The sequence below is a fragment of the Trichomycterus rosablanca genome, chromosome 21 (assembly GCF_030014385.1).
Source record: "Trichomycterus rosablanca isolate fTriRos1 chromosome 21, fTriRos1.hap1, whole genome shotgun sequence".
NCBI lineage: Eukaryota > Metazoa > Chordata > Actinopteri > Siluriformes > Trichomycteridae > Trichomycterus > Trichomycterus rosablanca.
The window spans coordinates 19,965,148-19,982,787 of NC_086008.1; the positions used below are offsets into that span (position 1 = coordinate 19,965,148).

The 17,640-nt window shown below is 39.7% G+C and overlaps 1 protein-coding gene across 3 annotated transcripts in view; it reads left to right on the plus strand.

Moving 5' to 3' along the window:
• Window positions 1–17,640, plus strand: part of smtnb (smoothelin b) — a 58,140-nt gene that overhangs the window by 2,546 nt on the left and 37,954 nt on the right. For all 3 annotated transcript variants that reach the window (XM_063017757.1, XM_063017758.1, XM_063017759.1), the window contains exons 2-5: window positions 11,771–11,928; window positions 13,625–13,703; window positions 14,889–14,967; window positions 15,058–15,119. In XM_063017757.1, the coding sequence (XP_062873827.1) occupies window positions 11,771–11,928; window positions 13,625–13,703; window positions 14,889–14,967; window positions 15,058–15,119 (378 nt within the window). The remainder of the gene's footprint in view (window positions 1–11,770; window positions 11,929–13,624; window positions 13,704–14,888; window positions 14,968–15,057; window positions 15,120–17,640) is intronic.

Sequence of the window (17,640 nt, forward strand, 5' to 3'; positions counted from 1 at the left end):
TAACTCAATATACAGCCATTAATGTCTAAACCACCGGCAACAAAAGTGAGTACACCCCTAAGAGACTACACCCCTAAATGTCCAAATTGAGCACTGCTTGTCATTTTCCCTCCAAAATATCATGTGATTTGTTAGTGTTACTAGGTCTCAGGTGTGCATAGGGAGCAGGTGTGTTCAATTTAGTAGTACAACTCTCACACTCTCTCATACTGGTCACTGAAAGTTCCAACATGGCACCTCATGGCAAAGAACTCTCTGAGGATCTTAAAAGACGAATTGTTGTGCTACATGAAAATGGCCAAGGCTACAAGAAGATTGCCAACACCCTGAAACTGAGCTGCAGCACAGTGGCCAAGATCATCCAGCGTTTTAAAAGAGCAGGGTCCACTCAGAACAGACCTTGCGCTGGTCGTCCAAAGAAGCTGAGTGCACGTGCTCAGCGTCACATCCAACTGCTGTCTTTGAAAGATAGGCGCAGGAGTGCCGTCAGCATTGCTGCAGAGATTGAAAAGGTGGGGGGTCAGCCTGTCAGTGCTCAGACCATACGCCGCACACTACATCAAATTGGTCTGCATGGCCGTCACCCCAGAAGGAAGCCTCTTCTGAAGTCTCTACACAAGAAAGCCCGCAAACAGTTTGCTGAAGACATGTCAACAAAGGACATGGATTACTGGAACCATGTCCTATGGTCTGATGAGACCAAGATTAATTTGTTTGGTTCAGATGGTCTCAAGCATGTGTGGCGGCAATCAGGTGAGGAGTACAAAGATAAGTGTGTCATGCCTACAGTCAAGCATGGTGGTGGGAATGCCATGGTCTGGGGCTGCATGAGTGCAGCAGGTGTTGGGGAGTTACATTTCATTGAGGGACACATGAACTCCAATATGTACTGTGAAATACTGAAGCAGAGCATGATCCCCTCCCTCCGGAAACTGGGTCGCAGGGCAGTGTTCCAGCATGATAATGACCCCAAACACACCTCTAAGATGACCACTGCTTTATTGAAGAGGCTGAGGGTAAAGGTGATGGACTGGCCAAGCATGTCTCCAGACCTAAACCCAATAGAACATCTTTGGGGCATCCTCAAGCGGAAGGTGGAGGAGTGCAAAGTCTCGAATATCCGCCAGCTCCGTGATGTCGTCATGGAGGAGTGGAAAAGCATTCCAGTGGCAACCTGTGAAGCTCTGGTAAACTCCATGCCCAGGAGAGTTAAGGCAGTTCTGGGAAATAATGGTGGCCACACAAAATATTGACACTTCAGGAACTTTCACTAAGGGGTGTACTCACTTTTGTTGCCGGTGGTTTAGACATTAATGGCTGTATATTGAGTTATTTTGAGGGAAGAATAAATTTACACTGTTATATAAGCTGCACACAGACTACTTTTCATTGTGTCAAAGTGTCATTTTGTCAGTGTTCTCCCATGAAAAGATATACTTAAATATCTGCAGAAATGTGAGGGGTGTACTCACTTTTGTGATACACTGTATATGTATGTCTGTGTTCAGTAAATGACAGGAATGCATCTATAATCTTCATTCATGTATGTTGAGTCATTGTATACCTTCACAGTAGCAATTACCTGCCTGATAATGAAGTTCTGGATTGATTTCGCCAGATTAGATTGAAAAGTCTTTTAAAGATTTATTTTACAATCCTGTGAATTCGTGCAGCATTCGAAATCCTGAGTTTTTCATTCGTAAGTACGACTTCCTCCTCCAGTCGGACACGCTGCACATCCCAGTTTAGGAGAGCACTCGAAGGCAGCATTAGCTCGGATGCGACTGTGTACAGGCTGTATCTGGTACATCTTTATTTATTTATTTATTTATTTATTTATTTATTTATTTATTAGGATTAAAACTTACATTAATGACAGAAACGGTTCACAAGTCTAATGTCAAACACAGTCATGGACGATTTTGTATCTCCAATTCACCTCACTTGCACGTCTTTGGACTGTTGGAGGAAACCGGAGCACCCGGAGGAAACCCACACAGACACGGAGAGAACGTGCAAACTCCACACAGAAAGGACCCGGACCGCTTCACCTGGGGATCGAACCCAGGACCTTCTTGCTGTGAGGCCACCGTGCCGCCCACTTGGTACATGATGTCTCGTCCTAGTAAAACATATTCTTCATTGATCAGTTTATTCAGAGTGTTTAGTGTAAAGAAAGGCGTTGACATTCAAAAAGCTGAACTTTGGCCATGTTTACACCCTTACACCTGCAAACGCTGGGTACTCATGTGCAAGGTTTATCATCAAAATAACGGCAGCTGACAGTTAAAAGTTAAACATTTACACGCATCCATAAATGACACGTGTATTGTGGCGACCCTCCCATGTTAAGGACTTAGTACTCAGTCTGCACCCAGCTGTTAGAATTCTAACTGACCACACATTTTGGTCCACAAAAGAGCCCACGATTTACACTGCTGATCTTTTCTGTGGATCTCTGCAAGAAAAACCGTGTCAAGCCAAAGATCAGGGCAACAGTATACAACAATATCTAAGGCTCAGTTATTTTGAAATGGAAAACTGGATAGTACACGGAGACTGATAAGAATCAAAGGATGGACGAATGCAGCGTAATACAGGAGCATCCTTAAAGAAAACCGACAGCATAGAGCACACAGAACAAAACGAGACTGGATTTGCTTCAGGGGCAAGTATCTAAATGTCCTTGGGTGGCCCAATCTTAAACTATGTTGATAATAGTCTCTCTATCTATAGAGAGACTCTGATTAAGCTTGAGAAGATTTGCCATGAACAGTGGGATAAACTGCTTCAGTCCAGCTGTGCAAAGCTTGCTGAAATTGCAGCCAAACAGAAAGCACCTGAATACTTTTGTAAATAAATGATTTATGGTGTAGATCGTTTTGGTTAAGATAGCAGTTATATCTATTCAAATCAAGTGCACAACACTATAAAGGGTGCAAAAGTCAAGGGCTCTGAATTCTGTCTGAATCGACAGATTAAAAAGGCGTGGAAGAGTGGCCTCTTGTCGAGGTTGGGAAGAAAAGCCAGCGATGTATGCAGAAGCTAAAAGGCAGAAATGTACTGAAAAACACAAAGCAACAAACAAAGCACTTCAAGGTTCACTGAAAGTGCAAAATTTCAGCTGTACAGGAAAAACAGAAGCTTCTTTACTAGCTTGTCTATTAAAAGAACAGGGTACTTATGTATAATAATGCTGTTTAAACAAGGTAAATCATTTACATTGTGCATACAGTGAAAAGACGTCCAGGACTCCTGTAAAACATGGTCGTTTTACTATTGTGTACGTTTACTATTTCCCCAAATTAAAAGAAGAATATTTGGGACCTCACTGCTTACTGAAGCGATGTGTTTACATATAATAACCAGGCTAATTATTGAAAGCGATGGTATGACTAAGTTAAACAATTATTTTAAGCGCTCTACTGTGGTTTGGAATCGCAGCCTAAAGGCACAAATCCTTTGTGTTCGTGCACACAAGAACGTCTTTATGCAGCGCCTCTCGGCGTGGGGCTCACGACGTCTAATAATCAAGCGTTCTTTTGTTATGACTTGTAAAGGCATTATTTATACCGTGCACGTGACCTTTCTGGTCGTAGGAGGAATATCTGGAATTCGATAGCCGGATCAGATAAGGAAAAGAGACGTGAATAAGTGAGCTCTGTTGCTCAGACGTGAATCTGATGCCCTGTGATTACGCTGGCATTCTGGCGGCTGAGATAAGTCCTCGCAGGAGCACGTCTGGTACAATGCCCATATGAGGGATTCTGTAGACAGAACTGAATGTTGCATTTTTCTGGACATTTAAAAAACATCAGTGCTGGTTCTCACAGTCTTTTTTTTTACCTGCTGTGAATGTACCCGTGCACTTTTAAACCTTGATAAATGATTGTGAACAAAACAAATTATATAACAGTTTATATGAAGGAAAATACTCTTTCTGATTACCCTTTATCACAAATGGGTAACAATAATAAGAAAAAGAATAAGTAATAATAAGAAGAAGTTGTTTGATTTGTGTAGCGCCTTTCGCAAACCCAAGGTGGCTTTACAAGGGGAACAGAATCTAATCAAGAGTTGTGGTAGAAATTAATTAAAGTAAGCTGAGAAGAGAAGAACTAGGTTATGAGCTGGGTTTTAAAGGTATAAATGGAAGCAAACAGATGAAGGTAAGGAGTTCCACAGAAAAAGGGCAACAACACTGAATGACCTGCCACCCATAGTGGACAACCTGAAGGCCTGAATCCAAGGACCTTAGTTTGTGAGCTGGGACATACAGATGGAGTAGGTCTGACCGGTACCATGCAGGGCTTTGAAGGTTAGCAGCAGAACTTTATAACAGATGCTTTGAGTCACTGGTAACCAGTGCAGCTGGTAAAGGATGGGGTGATATGTGCAGATCTCTCGGTGGGGGCCAGGAGTCCAGGAGAGGCTGCAGAATTTTGGATGCGCTGTAGTTTTAAGGGTAGACCATAAGACGAGGGGTCTGTTCGAAAACCTAGTGAGTGCCTCAGTAGAGAAGATTCTAATTAGACATCGAACTCATAAGGCAAGTAGGATGACGTAAGTAGGCGACTATGTAGAGAGCTCACTAGGTTTTCGGACAGACCCAAGGAGTTGCAGAAGTCTAACCTTGATATGATGAATTTGTGAACCAGGATCTCTGCAGCTTTGGGAGTCAGCATAGGGTGAAGTCAATATTGTGCAATATTGTTGGGCATTAATGTAGTGATCGCTACACCTTGTAGCTATCCAGTGTTCACCGTTGTTGATTGTTTTCCTTCTCTATTACGTCTCTATTAAGACTGATGATCCTACATTCTTCTTACATGCAATCCTAGGGGAAATATTTGTAGACAGTACGGTTTACCGTGGATTAACGAACACCCAGACAAAGCATTACAGAACGCAGGCTTAACAAGCCCTAATCTTAAACTCTTAAGCTGAGCGAACTTGACACACTGGACGCTCAGAGTTCCTGTAGTTCAGGTTAATCTACTTGGAGTCAATTATTGAGAAATTCATTAGCCTAAAAGAGGCTGATTCATTAAAAAAGATATCGGTTTATACCTTAGGCTGTTAGATCATTTTAGTCTTTGATTGGTGCGTACGCTCTGCCAAGCATCCCAACTAGTAATCAGAAGATCACCATCACCAGGTTGGCACAATTGGGCCCCTCAATTGGTCAAATTGTATTCAATGATAATTGTAAGACACTATCTAAAAGCCTCTGCCAAAAACTGCAGATGTTTGCCTTATAATTAAGAACAGTATGGTTTATTTGACGCATATCTCGAACATCCATGGAAGTCATGCAAGGCAGACACTTTGACGACACTTTTTGCCAGTAGTAAACATGCGCCAAGGAACAAATATTTCTACTCCAGACAGTAGGAGTCGCTGTTTCAGTGGTAATAAGGTGATACCTCATCCGGAGTACTGGACCAGGTAAATGACACCAACACCAATGACACTTTTACCCGGGTCTTTGTAATTGTGGACTTCTGTGTTGGACCGTTAAAATATTATAAAGTTGTGATTTATTTAAAGCATTTTAATAAGGGTTGGGAATCAATCCAGTTGCATCAGTTGATCAATTATGCAAACAGCTACATCTGCTACCGGTACAGAAATGAAAACCAGTCCGACATGTGATGAAAATGCCTGAAACGCTCAGACAAAAACAAAATAATTGCAGATTCCATTTTCCAAAGCATCCACGTCTGTGCGGTATTCGTAAAGCTTCCCAGAAACCCGTCAAACCCCAACGATGAGCACCTGGAGTCTGCAGCGGCGTGATTGGACCTTTGATTGGCAATGACTTCCAGAGTCGGGAGAAAACGTCAAAGCCCAAAATTGGTGTGAAAAGAGTGACGACCAGACAGAATAAAATAATAAAACGTGGCTTTGGAAAAATCACCAGCTCGGTCGCGTTCCAGGACTAAATCCGCCTAATCTGAATCTTTATGGGAGTCTAAAATTAGGGCATTATGGGATTATCCAAGCCAGTGATCCGAAGCCTCAGTGCAGCTCATGGATCAGCGAGGCTGGATGCTTTCGTAATGGTTTTCCTGGTTTCTGCCCTGAATGGAGCTGAAAGCTGTGCTGAAGAACACTGGCTCAGAACTTATTTTGTATTTGTGTATGAACCTCAAATCTCTTCCACGTTCACAATGATTTCATTTAGCAGACACTTTCATCCAATTACAGTTGTGCAAGCAATTGAGGGTTGAGGGCCTTGCTCAGGGGTCCAGCAGTGGCAATTTAGCAGTGGCAGGGCTTGTACCAGTGAGCTTTTGATAAATAGTCCAGTAAATAGACCACTATGCTACCATTACCATTAAATAGATAGAGGAGCAGGCACACTGTAGTACCCACTGAAGTCTGATGCATTTCTGTCATAAAGTAGTATCCAAAACTATATGGACACCTGAAAAGCTTTATTCGACATCAAAACCACTTTTGGATTTTGGAGTGAACCTGTTGGTCAAGATCCTCCACATCTAGTCTCATGAGGCTCTAATAGGACTCAAATCTGGAAAATATGAAGGTGGATGGGATATATAGCCTCTTTGCACATCACTGAGCTTGTTTGTACCAAGCAACTGACCAATACCAGTGACAAACACAACTGCTGGCATGATGAAGCCTACCGTTCAGAAGACTTCTGCAATCGTGCTGTCAACAGTTCAGAGCTTTCCAGGGTCAGCACGAACTGGAAAGAGCTTTTTTTTCCCACCTCTTTTTTTGCTAGTCTGTTCTCACTTGCTTTACAGGGTGGTCGTCTGTTTCCAAGCTTTAAATCTCCTGAGGTCAGCGTCTCATGGGGGTGACCAGCAATGTGCAGTTTCCATCAGTTTTCAGCTCGGCTGGATTTATTTATAGTTGATTACTGTGTTGCTCCTGTGTTTTTTCCAACCATTCTTCTTGGGAACGGAACTTGTGCTTGTAACATATAGACATGTAATATACTGTCAAAACGGCTCTGACATGCCGTGACACGGAGTCCACGACACAGACGGGTTTGAAGCTCTGTGTGTTGAGACGTTCACCTCGTCACCCGGATTAAAATGGAATTTGAGCCACAGTAGATCTTCTGTTGGTCCATACGGCTTGCTTATGAGAGGTTTTTAATGGGAGCTGGGAGTTCAACCCCGAAATCGCTTGTTGACGTCCCAATCCAAAACCCCTTGCTCAAAACAAAAAAAAAAGAAGCATTTCTGAGGTAAGGCTCTGATGTTGAACGAAAGGCCTGGCTCACAAACGACGTTCCAATTCATCTCAGAGGTGTTTAGGTCAGAGTTTATGACAAGCCAGACAACACCCGGCCTCATTCTACTCGCGCTACTACAATGAGGCTTCATAAACACTGAGTGTGAGTGTGTGTGCTTGACTGGCCTGGCTGCAGTCCAGATCTCTCATATTCAGCATGTATGATGCATCATGAGGAGAAGAATGAGGAGACAGACACTGTTGAGCAGCTGAAGTCTCATATCAAGCGAGAATAAGTGGAAATTCCATTAGTATTAGTTCAGTTCCCAAATCATTAAAAGTGTAACTAATAGGGAAGATGATGTAACACACGGTAAACATACATCCGTCCCAACTATTTTGTGTGTGGTGCATTTACAAAATACAATAAAGTTAATCAGTGAAACATTGGAGATCTTTTCTTTGTATTTTTGTCAGTTAAATAAAGATTAAAAATGTCTCGACTCTTCTGGAATCACACTATGTAAGTCTGAGGGAGTGTTATGCTTTCTTTCTGAATCCTCTGAGATAAAGGCATTTCCGGATAACTTTTGAAGGTCTCCAGGGATCTCTATAAACTTTTGGCTTTTTTTTTTAAAGGCTTTCAGCGTGAAGCTTATATTAAGTTACACTCCATCCTGTCATCATAGTTTTTATTATAAAGTCTCGTTTCTGCTTAATGTATCACCACCATGAACAAACTGTCAGCCGTGCAGCATAAAAAGTAAACATGTCGGCTCTTTTGACTAATGCAGAGCATACAGAGATGACCTTCTCTTACTCACGAGGAAAAATAGCTCATTTTAGCTCCAATCCAATTTCATTCAGATCACTCAAAACCCCATTCCTGTATTATATTACGTCATTTATTTAACGTAAACAGTAGTGAGAATACAGCGTCTCATGGTGATATTTTGGAGATGGGGTTCAATCCCCCGTCATAACACAAATACAGGAAACACAAGCCTGAGACGGCTTTCCCAAAACAACAAGACTAGCTTAAAATCCTGGGGTGTGAGTGACGTGATTCATTTATTAATTTTTATTAAAAAAAAATTATTTGATTCTTGCCTTTTTATTTATTTAAATTATTGTATGTGTGCATTTTTAACTGCCGCTGTATACAATGTGCTTTATAAATAAAGATTATTATTATTATTATTATTATTATTATTATAGAACACCTTTATTTGCCATAGATACAGATACACATGAACAGTACAATGAAATTCTTTTTCCCACATCCCAACTTGTTTGGAGCCGAGAGGGTTAAGGGCCTTGCTCAAGGGCCCAACAGTGGCAACGTGGTAGAGCTAAGATTTGAACCCTAAACCTTTGGATTGATAGCTCTACCCACTAGTCTACCACTGCGCCTATTATTATTATTATTTTTATTATTATTATTATTATTATTATTAAACTGTCTCTATTACTACTACTACTACTATTATTATTATTAATATATTATTATTATTATTATTAAACTGTCTCTATTACTACTACTACTACTACTACTACTATTATTATTAATATTATTATTATTATTATTATTAAACTGTCTCTTACTACTATTATTATTATTATTACTATTATTATTCATAATAATATTATTATTATTAAACTGTCTATTACTACTACTACTATTATTATTAATATTATTATTATTATTATTATTAAACTGTCTCTTACTACTATTATTATTATTATTATTATTATTCATAATAATATTATTATTATTAAACTGTCTATTACTACTACTACTACTATTATTATTAATATTATTATTATTATTAATAAACTGTCTCTATTACCACCACTATTATTATTATTAATAATTTTAATTATTATTATTATTAAACTGTCTCTATTACTACTACTATTATCATTATAATCATTATTATTATTATGATTATTGTTATTAATATTATTATTATTATTATTACACTGTCTCTTACTACTACTATTATTATTATTATTGTTATTATTATTAATATTATTATTATCATTTATTATTATTATTATGATTATTGTTACTGATATTATTATTATTATCATTATTATTATTATTATTATTATTATTATTATTATTACACTCTCTATTACTACTAACTACTACTATTATTATTATTACACTGTCTCTGCTACTACTACTAGTACTATTATTATTATTATTGTTATTATTATTATTATTAATATTATTATTATCATTATTATTATTATTATTGTTACTGATATTATTATTATTATTATTATTATCATTATTATTATTATGATTATTGTTACTGATATTATTATTATTATTATTATTATCATTATTATTATTATGATTATTGTTACTGATATTATTATTATTACACTCTCTATTACTACTATTACTACTAACTACTACTATTATTATTATTATTATTATTATTAATATTATTAATATTATTATTGATACACTGTCCCTATTACTATTATTATTATTATTATTATTATTATTATTATTATTATTAATAATAATAATATTATTATTATTACAGTTATTAAGGAGAGAGTGTAAAAGAAATCTTGTGGTTTAATTCAGTTTGACCAGATGAAGTCACTTCTGGTCACTTTCTGCATCCTGTGCCGAGTTGAGAACTGAATGAATGAAGGACACAAAAGCGTTAGGTGACGTTTGAAACACAATTATTCTTTTTACAGCATCATCACCTGATCTGAAACTTGTGTCAGCTTCTATTCTTTGGACTGAGGACAGGATGATGTTCTTTTGTCCTTATAAGGGCAAAGTCATTCTGGCAGGGCTGCAGATTTACTGAGTCACGGTACTCATGTGGTGCTTCACTTTTTATTTTGTATTTATTTGCTTTTACAATCACTCACTTTGTGGATCGGAATGTAGCATAAGCAAGGCTTAAGGCTGCTTCTGGGTAGAATGTGTGGAATTTAACAAAGGTCTCTCACAGGGATGCACATTTAGCCAGGTACTTTTAACCGATAACTGACACACACGGTTAACACACACACATATCTGGTAAGAGTGACACCTGCTATGTACCAGCTTCTTTTAAACATATAATAAGTGAATGTTCTAAATACTTACAGCAGCGACAATCTATAGCAATACCAAAGACTATGAGAAAAATCTTTAATCAAGCCGAAATGAAAACAGACCTCAGGTTTTAGGGCATAAAACATCTAAATAAATAAATAACCAATAACTGTCTGCATTTTGTTGATGGTCAACAAGCTTATAGTGTCCCATCAAGATCCAAAACATGTCGATGAGCGGAATGGCTTTATTTGTCATATATACATAAACATGTGTACGGTATAATTTCTGTGTATCCCGAATTCTTTGGAAGCTGGGGTCAGAGCGCAGGATCATTAATTGTATGGCACCGACCATTTTACAAGGCCGGACCAAACAGACCAGGTCCTTTGGACCATATAATTTAAACATAACAGAATCAGGCTGGTAGCATCTCACCGAGATCCAAACTGAAGCTCTGATTCTCTGCAGCGGTGGCCTGGTCCTTGTCAGAATCTTTTAACTGATAATCAGACAGATAACCGCCGACTGGTGTAAAGAAACGTCTGATGAACTTCACGCGTGTCAGAGTGGGCGGGGTCGACGCAAGCAGCTGTGGCAACATTTACAACATCCCAAAGCTAATGGGATGATTTTAAACGTACAACACCCTTTGTCCTCCTAATCCTGTAATAATTGTCGACTGATTGATCTGTGAATAGACACTTACAAATACAGTACACTAGACTATGATTCATAACGTCCTCGTCGCTTTCAGTCCTTCTGTATCAGACGGGAAACAAGCTGCAGCTTGAAGCGGCTTATCAGCTTTTAGGAAGGAAGGCCGGAGGCAGCTGTGTGGTTGTGTTCGACTGGCACGGTGCCCGTCACTGACTTGGCACTCAATAAGTCATGTTCTGTAATACGACTAACAAGTGTTTTCTTTAGTAGCTGATACCAGCTCAGATGTTTTATGAGGGGGCAGTTTGTTTAAACGGAATACTTCCTATTGTTTCTGTGTACTTTACTTGCTGAAACAGTTAGGGGAAGGACCGTTCCTTTTCCAGCACGACTGTGCCCAGTGCACAAGGCACGGTCTATGAAGACTTTGTCAGTACCAGTGTGTTCTTGCGATTCGTGATGCAGCATGACTGTGTATTGTAGTCAAACAGTCTGACGCGGTGTACACATGATATCACACAATGAGTCGTAGACAGTCAGGCATGATGTTTCTGAATACGTCCATCCCTGCACACAACAATAATCGGTTTGTGTGTATAAACCTGCGCATTAACCCCATGTTTAAGGGAGTACTGACACCACTGGTAAAGTCATTTTTTAAAAATGTTTTCATTGTCCTGTAATGGGTCTAAAATGGGACTGAAAGTTCACAGTTCACTTCATGGATATTATTTTAAGTCAGATTTTCCCCTTGGGAATGAATATAGTTTATTTAATGATGACCCTGGTCTGTACTCCTCTCTGACATGAACGTTGTTGTTTTAGCTCGACAGGACAGCAGATATGGCGGAGCGGCGTCTCATTCGCTCGGCCATGCGAGAGCTGCGGAGGCGGGAGATCGAGGACATGGAGGCCGCGCTGGCCAACAAGAGATTCAGACGGGCGCAGGAGCACCGGCACGACGACAAAGAGAATCAGCATCGGTATGGGAACTCATTTTCATCGCTGATATAATCTGATATAATCTAATATCTAATATAATATAATATAATCTGACAATATATAATCTAATCTGATAAATACAATCTGATATAATATATAATATAATCTGATATAATCTAATATGTAATATATAATTAATCTGATATAATCTAATCTAATATATAATCTAATTTGATATAATATATATAATCTAATCTGATATAATCTAATATAATATATTATCTAATCTGATATAATCTAATATAATATATAATTTAATCTGATATAATCTAATATGTAATATATAATTTAATCTGATATAATCTAATATACTATATATAATATAATCTGATATAATCTAATCTAATATATAATATAATCTGTTATAATCTAAACTAATAATATAATCTGATATAATCTAAACTAATATAATATATAACATAATCTGATATAATCTGATATAATATATAATTTAATCTGATATAATCTAAGATAATATACTATATATAATCTAATCTGATATAATCTAATCTAATATATAATATAATCTGTTATAATCTAAACTAATAATATAATCTGATATAATCTAAACTAATATAATATATAACATAATCTGATATAATCTAATATAATATATAATTTAATCTGATATAATCTAAGATAATATACTATATATAATCTAATCTGATATAATCTAATCTAATATATAATATAATCTGTTATAATCTAAACTAATAATATAATCTGATATAATCTAAACTAATATAATATATAACATAATCTGATATAATCTAAGATAATATAATATATTATAATCTAATATAATCTGATCTGATGTAATATAATATAATCTGAGGGTTTTTAGTATAGTTAACTCCTTAATTTCCTTTGGGATTAATAAAGTATCTATCTATTTGTTTAAAGCATCATTTTCTATTGGAGGTAGAACTGTGGGTGTGGCACAGCTCCAGGGGTCCCGAGGACCTGGGTTTGAGTCTCGCCCCAGGTGACTGTTTGAGGAGGGTGGTTGGTGGTTTGGCTACCTAAAATTGCCCCCGAGTGAAAGGAGTGCACAGTATTTGGCCGAAAGTATGTGGACACCAGACTAAGAGATTGCACCTATTAGGTTAAAAGAGCATTTCACAAATCAAGCCTGCAGACGGTATTCCGATTCATCCCAAAGGTGTTGAGGGCAGGACTCGGGAGTGTAGCTCACTAGGCTTCCTCCAGACTAAACCATGTCATTTCGGACCTTTATGAAAACTTTTTTATAACATAATTTTTTTTTTATATTTTATTCTTATCTCAGCAGTGGGCGTGGCTGAAACACATCTGCGTAATAACTAGAAGAGGTGCGCACATACCACAGCCACATAGTCTGGCTCCGAGTCTATCGTCTGATATGCTACTGGGAAACCCAGAGCCACAGACCGGCCTCTTTCTCCCACTAATATACAAGTATGGAGAGAATTTCACTCCTTCCTCCGCCGTCACATTTTCCACCCTGAACCGTTTCTTACGCCGGTGTTTATTCACGCCAAGAAAAAAGTTCTGCTATGCCGAGCTTCCAGCTGCTGAGCTGTCAGTCACTACATCAGACACAAATACCAGTCTGTTCTACTCGAATGCTACTGACCAGTTTCATATGTGTATTCGTGTGTGTGTGTGTGTGTGTGTGTGTGTGTGATGTCGTTTCAGGCCTGACTTGGCAGCATCTTTGGATTCGCTCTCTAGGAAAGTTCAGGACATTCAGGACATCGACGAGCTCTCAGCGATGGTAAGAATCCCATACAGAAAGGATCTGGATTCTTTTACAGATGCAAGCAAGCTCTGTGATTTTCTTTATTTCCGATGCTGACAGTCTGATCTCCGCCCTCCGTTCCGGAGAAAACGTCAGCACCAATTTCCTACCGTTTTATGACACGACTCCAGGGTGGCCTGGTAATTTGAGTTTCCTCTGGAAAGACTTTTAAGGTTCGGTAAGCAGATGTTGCCTCGTGCTGCTGTTTGCCATATTAAGTCGTGTGTACGAGTATCTGGGGAATTTGTAAAGAAATCAGTCGACTAATGGAGAGAAAAAAAAACGCTGCGCTCACTAAGCAGTTTATTAGGAACACCAATAGTGGATCTGGAAAGAACACTGAACACATTGTGAAATACCCTATACAGCCAAAAGTATTTGGACACCTGACCCTGAGCTTGTCTGACGTCCTATTTCACAAACGAATGCTATTAAAATATAGTGACCAGCTTAACAGCCACTCTTCACTCTGACAAGGCTTCTCACAGGGCTTTGAAGTATGTCTGTGGGAATTGGTGCCCATTCGATTAAAAAAGCATTTGTATGGCTGGGCACTGATGTTGGTCAAGAAAGCCTCAGTTGAGCTGTTCAGAGCCTGGGATTCAAATCTCAGGCTGGGTTGAAAATACAGAACGCGCATGGCGGGACTTGAACCTAGCCTCTGCAGGACACACACATCTTAATGCTGGTCCCAAGCCCGGGTAAATAGGAGAGCTGCTTCAGGAAAGGCATTCAGTGCGCTCAAATATGTGGACGAATGATTCGCTGTGGCGCCCCCTAACGTGAGCAGAGGAAGGGAATCATTCATTTATCATCACTGGATGGACATTCACGGTTGTGGGCGGCTCGGTGGCTCGGTGGGTAGCACTGTCGCCTCACAGCAAGAAAGTCCCGGGTTTGATTCCCAGGTGAAGCGGTCCGGGTCCTTTCTGTGTGGAGTTTGCATGTTCTCCCCGAGTCTGCGCGGGTTTCCTCCGGGAGCTCCGGTTTCCTCCCACAGTCCAAAGACGTGCAAGTGAGGTGAATTAGAGATCCAAAATTGTCCACGACTGTGTTTGACATTAAACTTGAACTGATGAATCGTGTGTAACCCGTAACTACCTGTCCTGTCATGAATGGAACCAGAGTGGAGAGCTGAGACTGTCACTGTTCTCGTTCTAGTTACAAAACAGCACCGAGTACGAAGAACGGAAGCTCATTCGCGCAGCCGTTCGCCGCCTGAGAGACCAGGAGATTCAGGGTAAGCTCGGGCCGACTCGAATAATAAAACAGGGAACGCGTGTAACGTGTGGACCAACATCTCATCTCATACCTGTCTACATTTAACCAGGTGCGCTGGAGAAGATTACATTAACCGGACAGCAGAATCCTTCCAGAGGCTCCGACCTGGAGGTGAGTGGAGAGTGAAAGGTGATGACTGATGAACAGAGATGAGCTGTAAGATACGAGGGTTTGTACCAGGTGTTTATGGGGAAGACAGAACAGCTTTTTGAAAGAACACGTGTACCTTGTCAGTTTTTACATTTACATTTTCACCATTTAGTAGAGGCTTTCATCCAAAGTGACTTACAGTACTGTGACAATATACTGTATAAGCAATTGAGGGTTAGAGTCCTTGCTCAAGGGTCCAACAGTGGCAACCTGGCAGTGGTGGGGTGTAAACCAGTGACCTTTTGATTACCAGTCCAGAACCTTAACCACTAGGCTACAACAGTTTTTTTATATAAATGATTTTAATATAATATAAATGATATAAATTACACTGTATGCTGTCAAACTTCTCACAGACGGAAATTGTCTAAAATGTGGCACGGCGGTGCAGTGGGCAACGCTTCCACCTCACACCAAGAAGGGTCTGGGTTCAATCCCCTGGCTGAACACACAGGGTCCAGTTAGAGCTACTAGAAATTGCCTTGTGTGTGCGTGTGTGTGCGTGTGTGTGCCATGTGAAGGACTGGCGACCTGTGTGGGTTTCTTTCCTTTCCCCAATGCATCGGAGCCACCGCGACCCTGACCAGGATAAAACAGTGGTACAACATGAATGAATGAGCTGACCTTGTATAAACTTTTATCATTAGCTAAAAAATTAATTGCTTAAGCTACAACATATATATATATATATACAGTGTATCACAAAAGTGAGTACACTCCTCACATTTCTGCAGATATTTAAGTATATCTTTTCATGGGACAACACTGACAAAATGACACTTTGACACAATGAAAAGTAGTCTGTGTGCAGCTTATATAACAGTGTAAATTTATTCTTCCCTCAAAATAACTCAATATACAGCCATTAATGTCTAAACCACCGGCAACAAAAGTGAGTACACCCCTTAGTGAAAGTTCCTGAAGTGTCAATATTTTGTGTGGCCACCATTATTTCCCAGAACTGCCTTAACTCTCCTGGGCATGGAGTTTACCAGAGCTTCACAGGTTGCCACTGGAATGCTTTTCCACTCCTCCATGACGACATCACGGAGCTGGCGGATATTCGAGACTTTGCGCTCCTCCACCTTCCGCTTGAGGATGCCCCAAAGATGTTCTATTGGGTTTAGGTCTGGAGACATGCTTGGCCAGTCCATCACCTTTACCCTCAGCCTCTTCAGTAAAGCAGTGGTCGTCTTAGAGGTGTGTTTGGGGTCATTATCATGCTGGAACACTGCCCTGCGACCCAGTTTCCGGAGGGAGGGGATCATGCTCTGCTTCAGTATTTCACAGTACATATTGGAGTTCATGTGTCCCTCAATGAAATGTAACTCCCCAACACCTGCTGCACTCATGCAGCCCCAGACCATGGCATTCCCACCACCATGCTTGACTGTAGGCATGACACACTTATCTTTGTACTCCTCACCTGATTGCCGCCACACATGCTTGAGACCATCTGAACCAAACAAATTGATCTTGGTCTCATCAGACCATAGGACATGGTTCCAGTAATCCATGTCCTTTGTTGACATGTCTTCAGCAAACTGTTTGCAGGCTTTCTTGTGTAGAGACTTCAGAAGAGGCTTCCTTCTGGGGTGACAGCCATGCAGACCAATTTGATGTAGTGTGCGGCGTATGGTCTGAGCACTGACAGGCTGACCCCCCACCTTTTCAATCTCTGCAGCAATGCTGACAGCACTCCTGCGCCTATCTTTCAAAGACAGCAGTTGGATGTGACGCTGAGCACGTGCACTCAGCTTCTTTGGACGACCGACGCGAGGTCTGTTCTGAGTGGACCCTGCTCTTTTAAAACGCTGGATGATCTTGGCCACTGTGCTGCAGCTCAGTTTCAGGGTGTTGGCATCTTCTTGTAGCCTTGGCCATCTTCATGTAGCGCGACAATTCGTCTTTTAAGATCCTCAGAGAGTTCTTTGCCATGAGGTGCCATGTTGGAACTTTCAGTGACCAGTATGAGAGAGTGTGAGAGCTGTACTACTAAATTGAACACACCTGCTCCCTATGCACACCTGAGACCTAGTAACACTAACAAATCACATGACATTTTGGAGGGAAAATGACAAGCAGTGCTCAATTTGGACATTTAGGGGTGTAGTCTCTTAGGGGTGTACTCACTTTTGTTGCCGGTGGTTTAGACATTAATGGCTGTATATTGAGTTATTTTGAGGGAGGAATAAATTTACACTGTTATATAAGCTGCACACAGACTACTTTTCATTGTGTCAAAGTGTCATTTTGTCAGTGTTGTCCCATGAAAAGATATACTTAAATATCTGCAGAAATGTGAGGGGTGTACTCACTTTTGTGATACACTGTATATACATATACAGTACCAGTCAAAAGTTTGGACACGCTTTCTCATTCCTGTGGTTTTTCTTGATTTTTTTCAATTTTCTACATTGTAGATTAATAATGAAGACATTCAAACTATGAAGGAACACGTATGGAATTATGTAGTAAACAA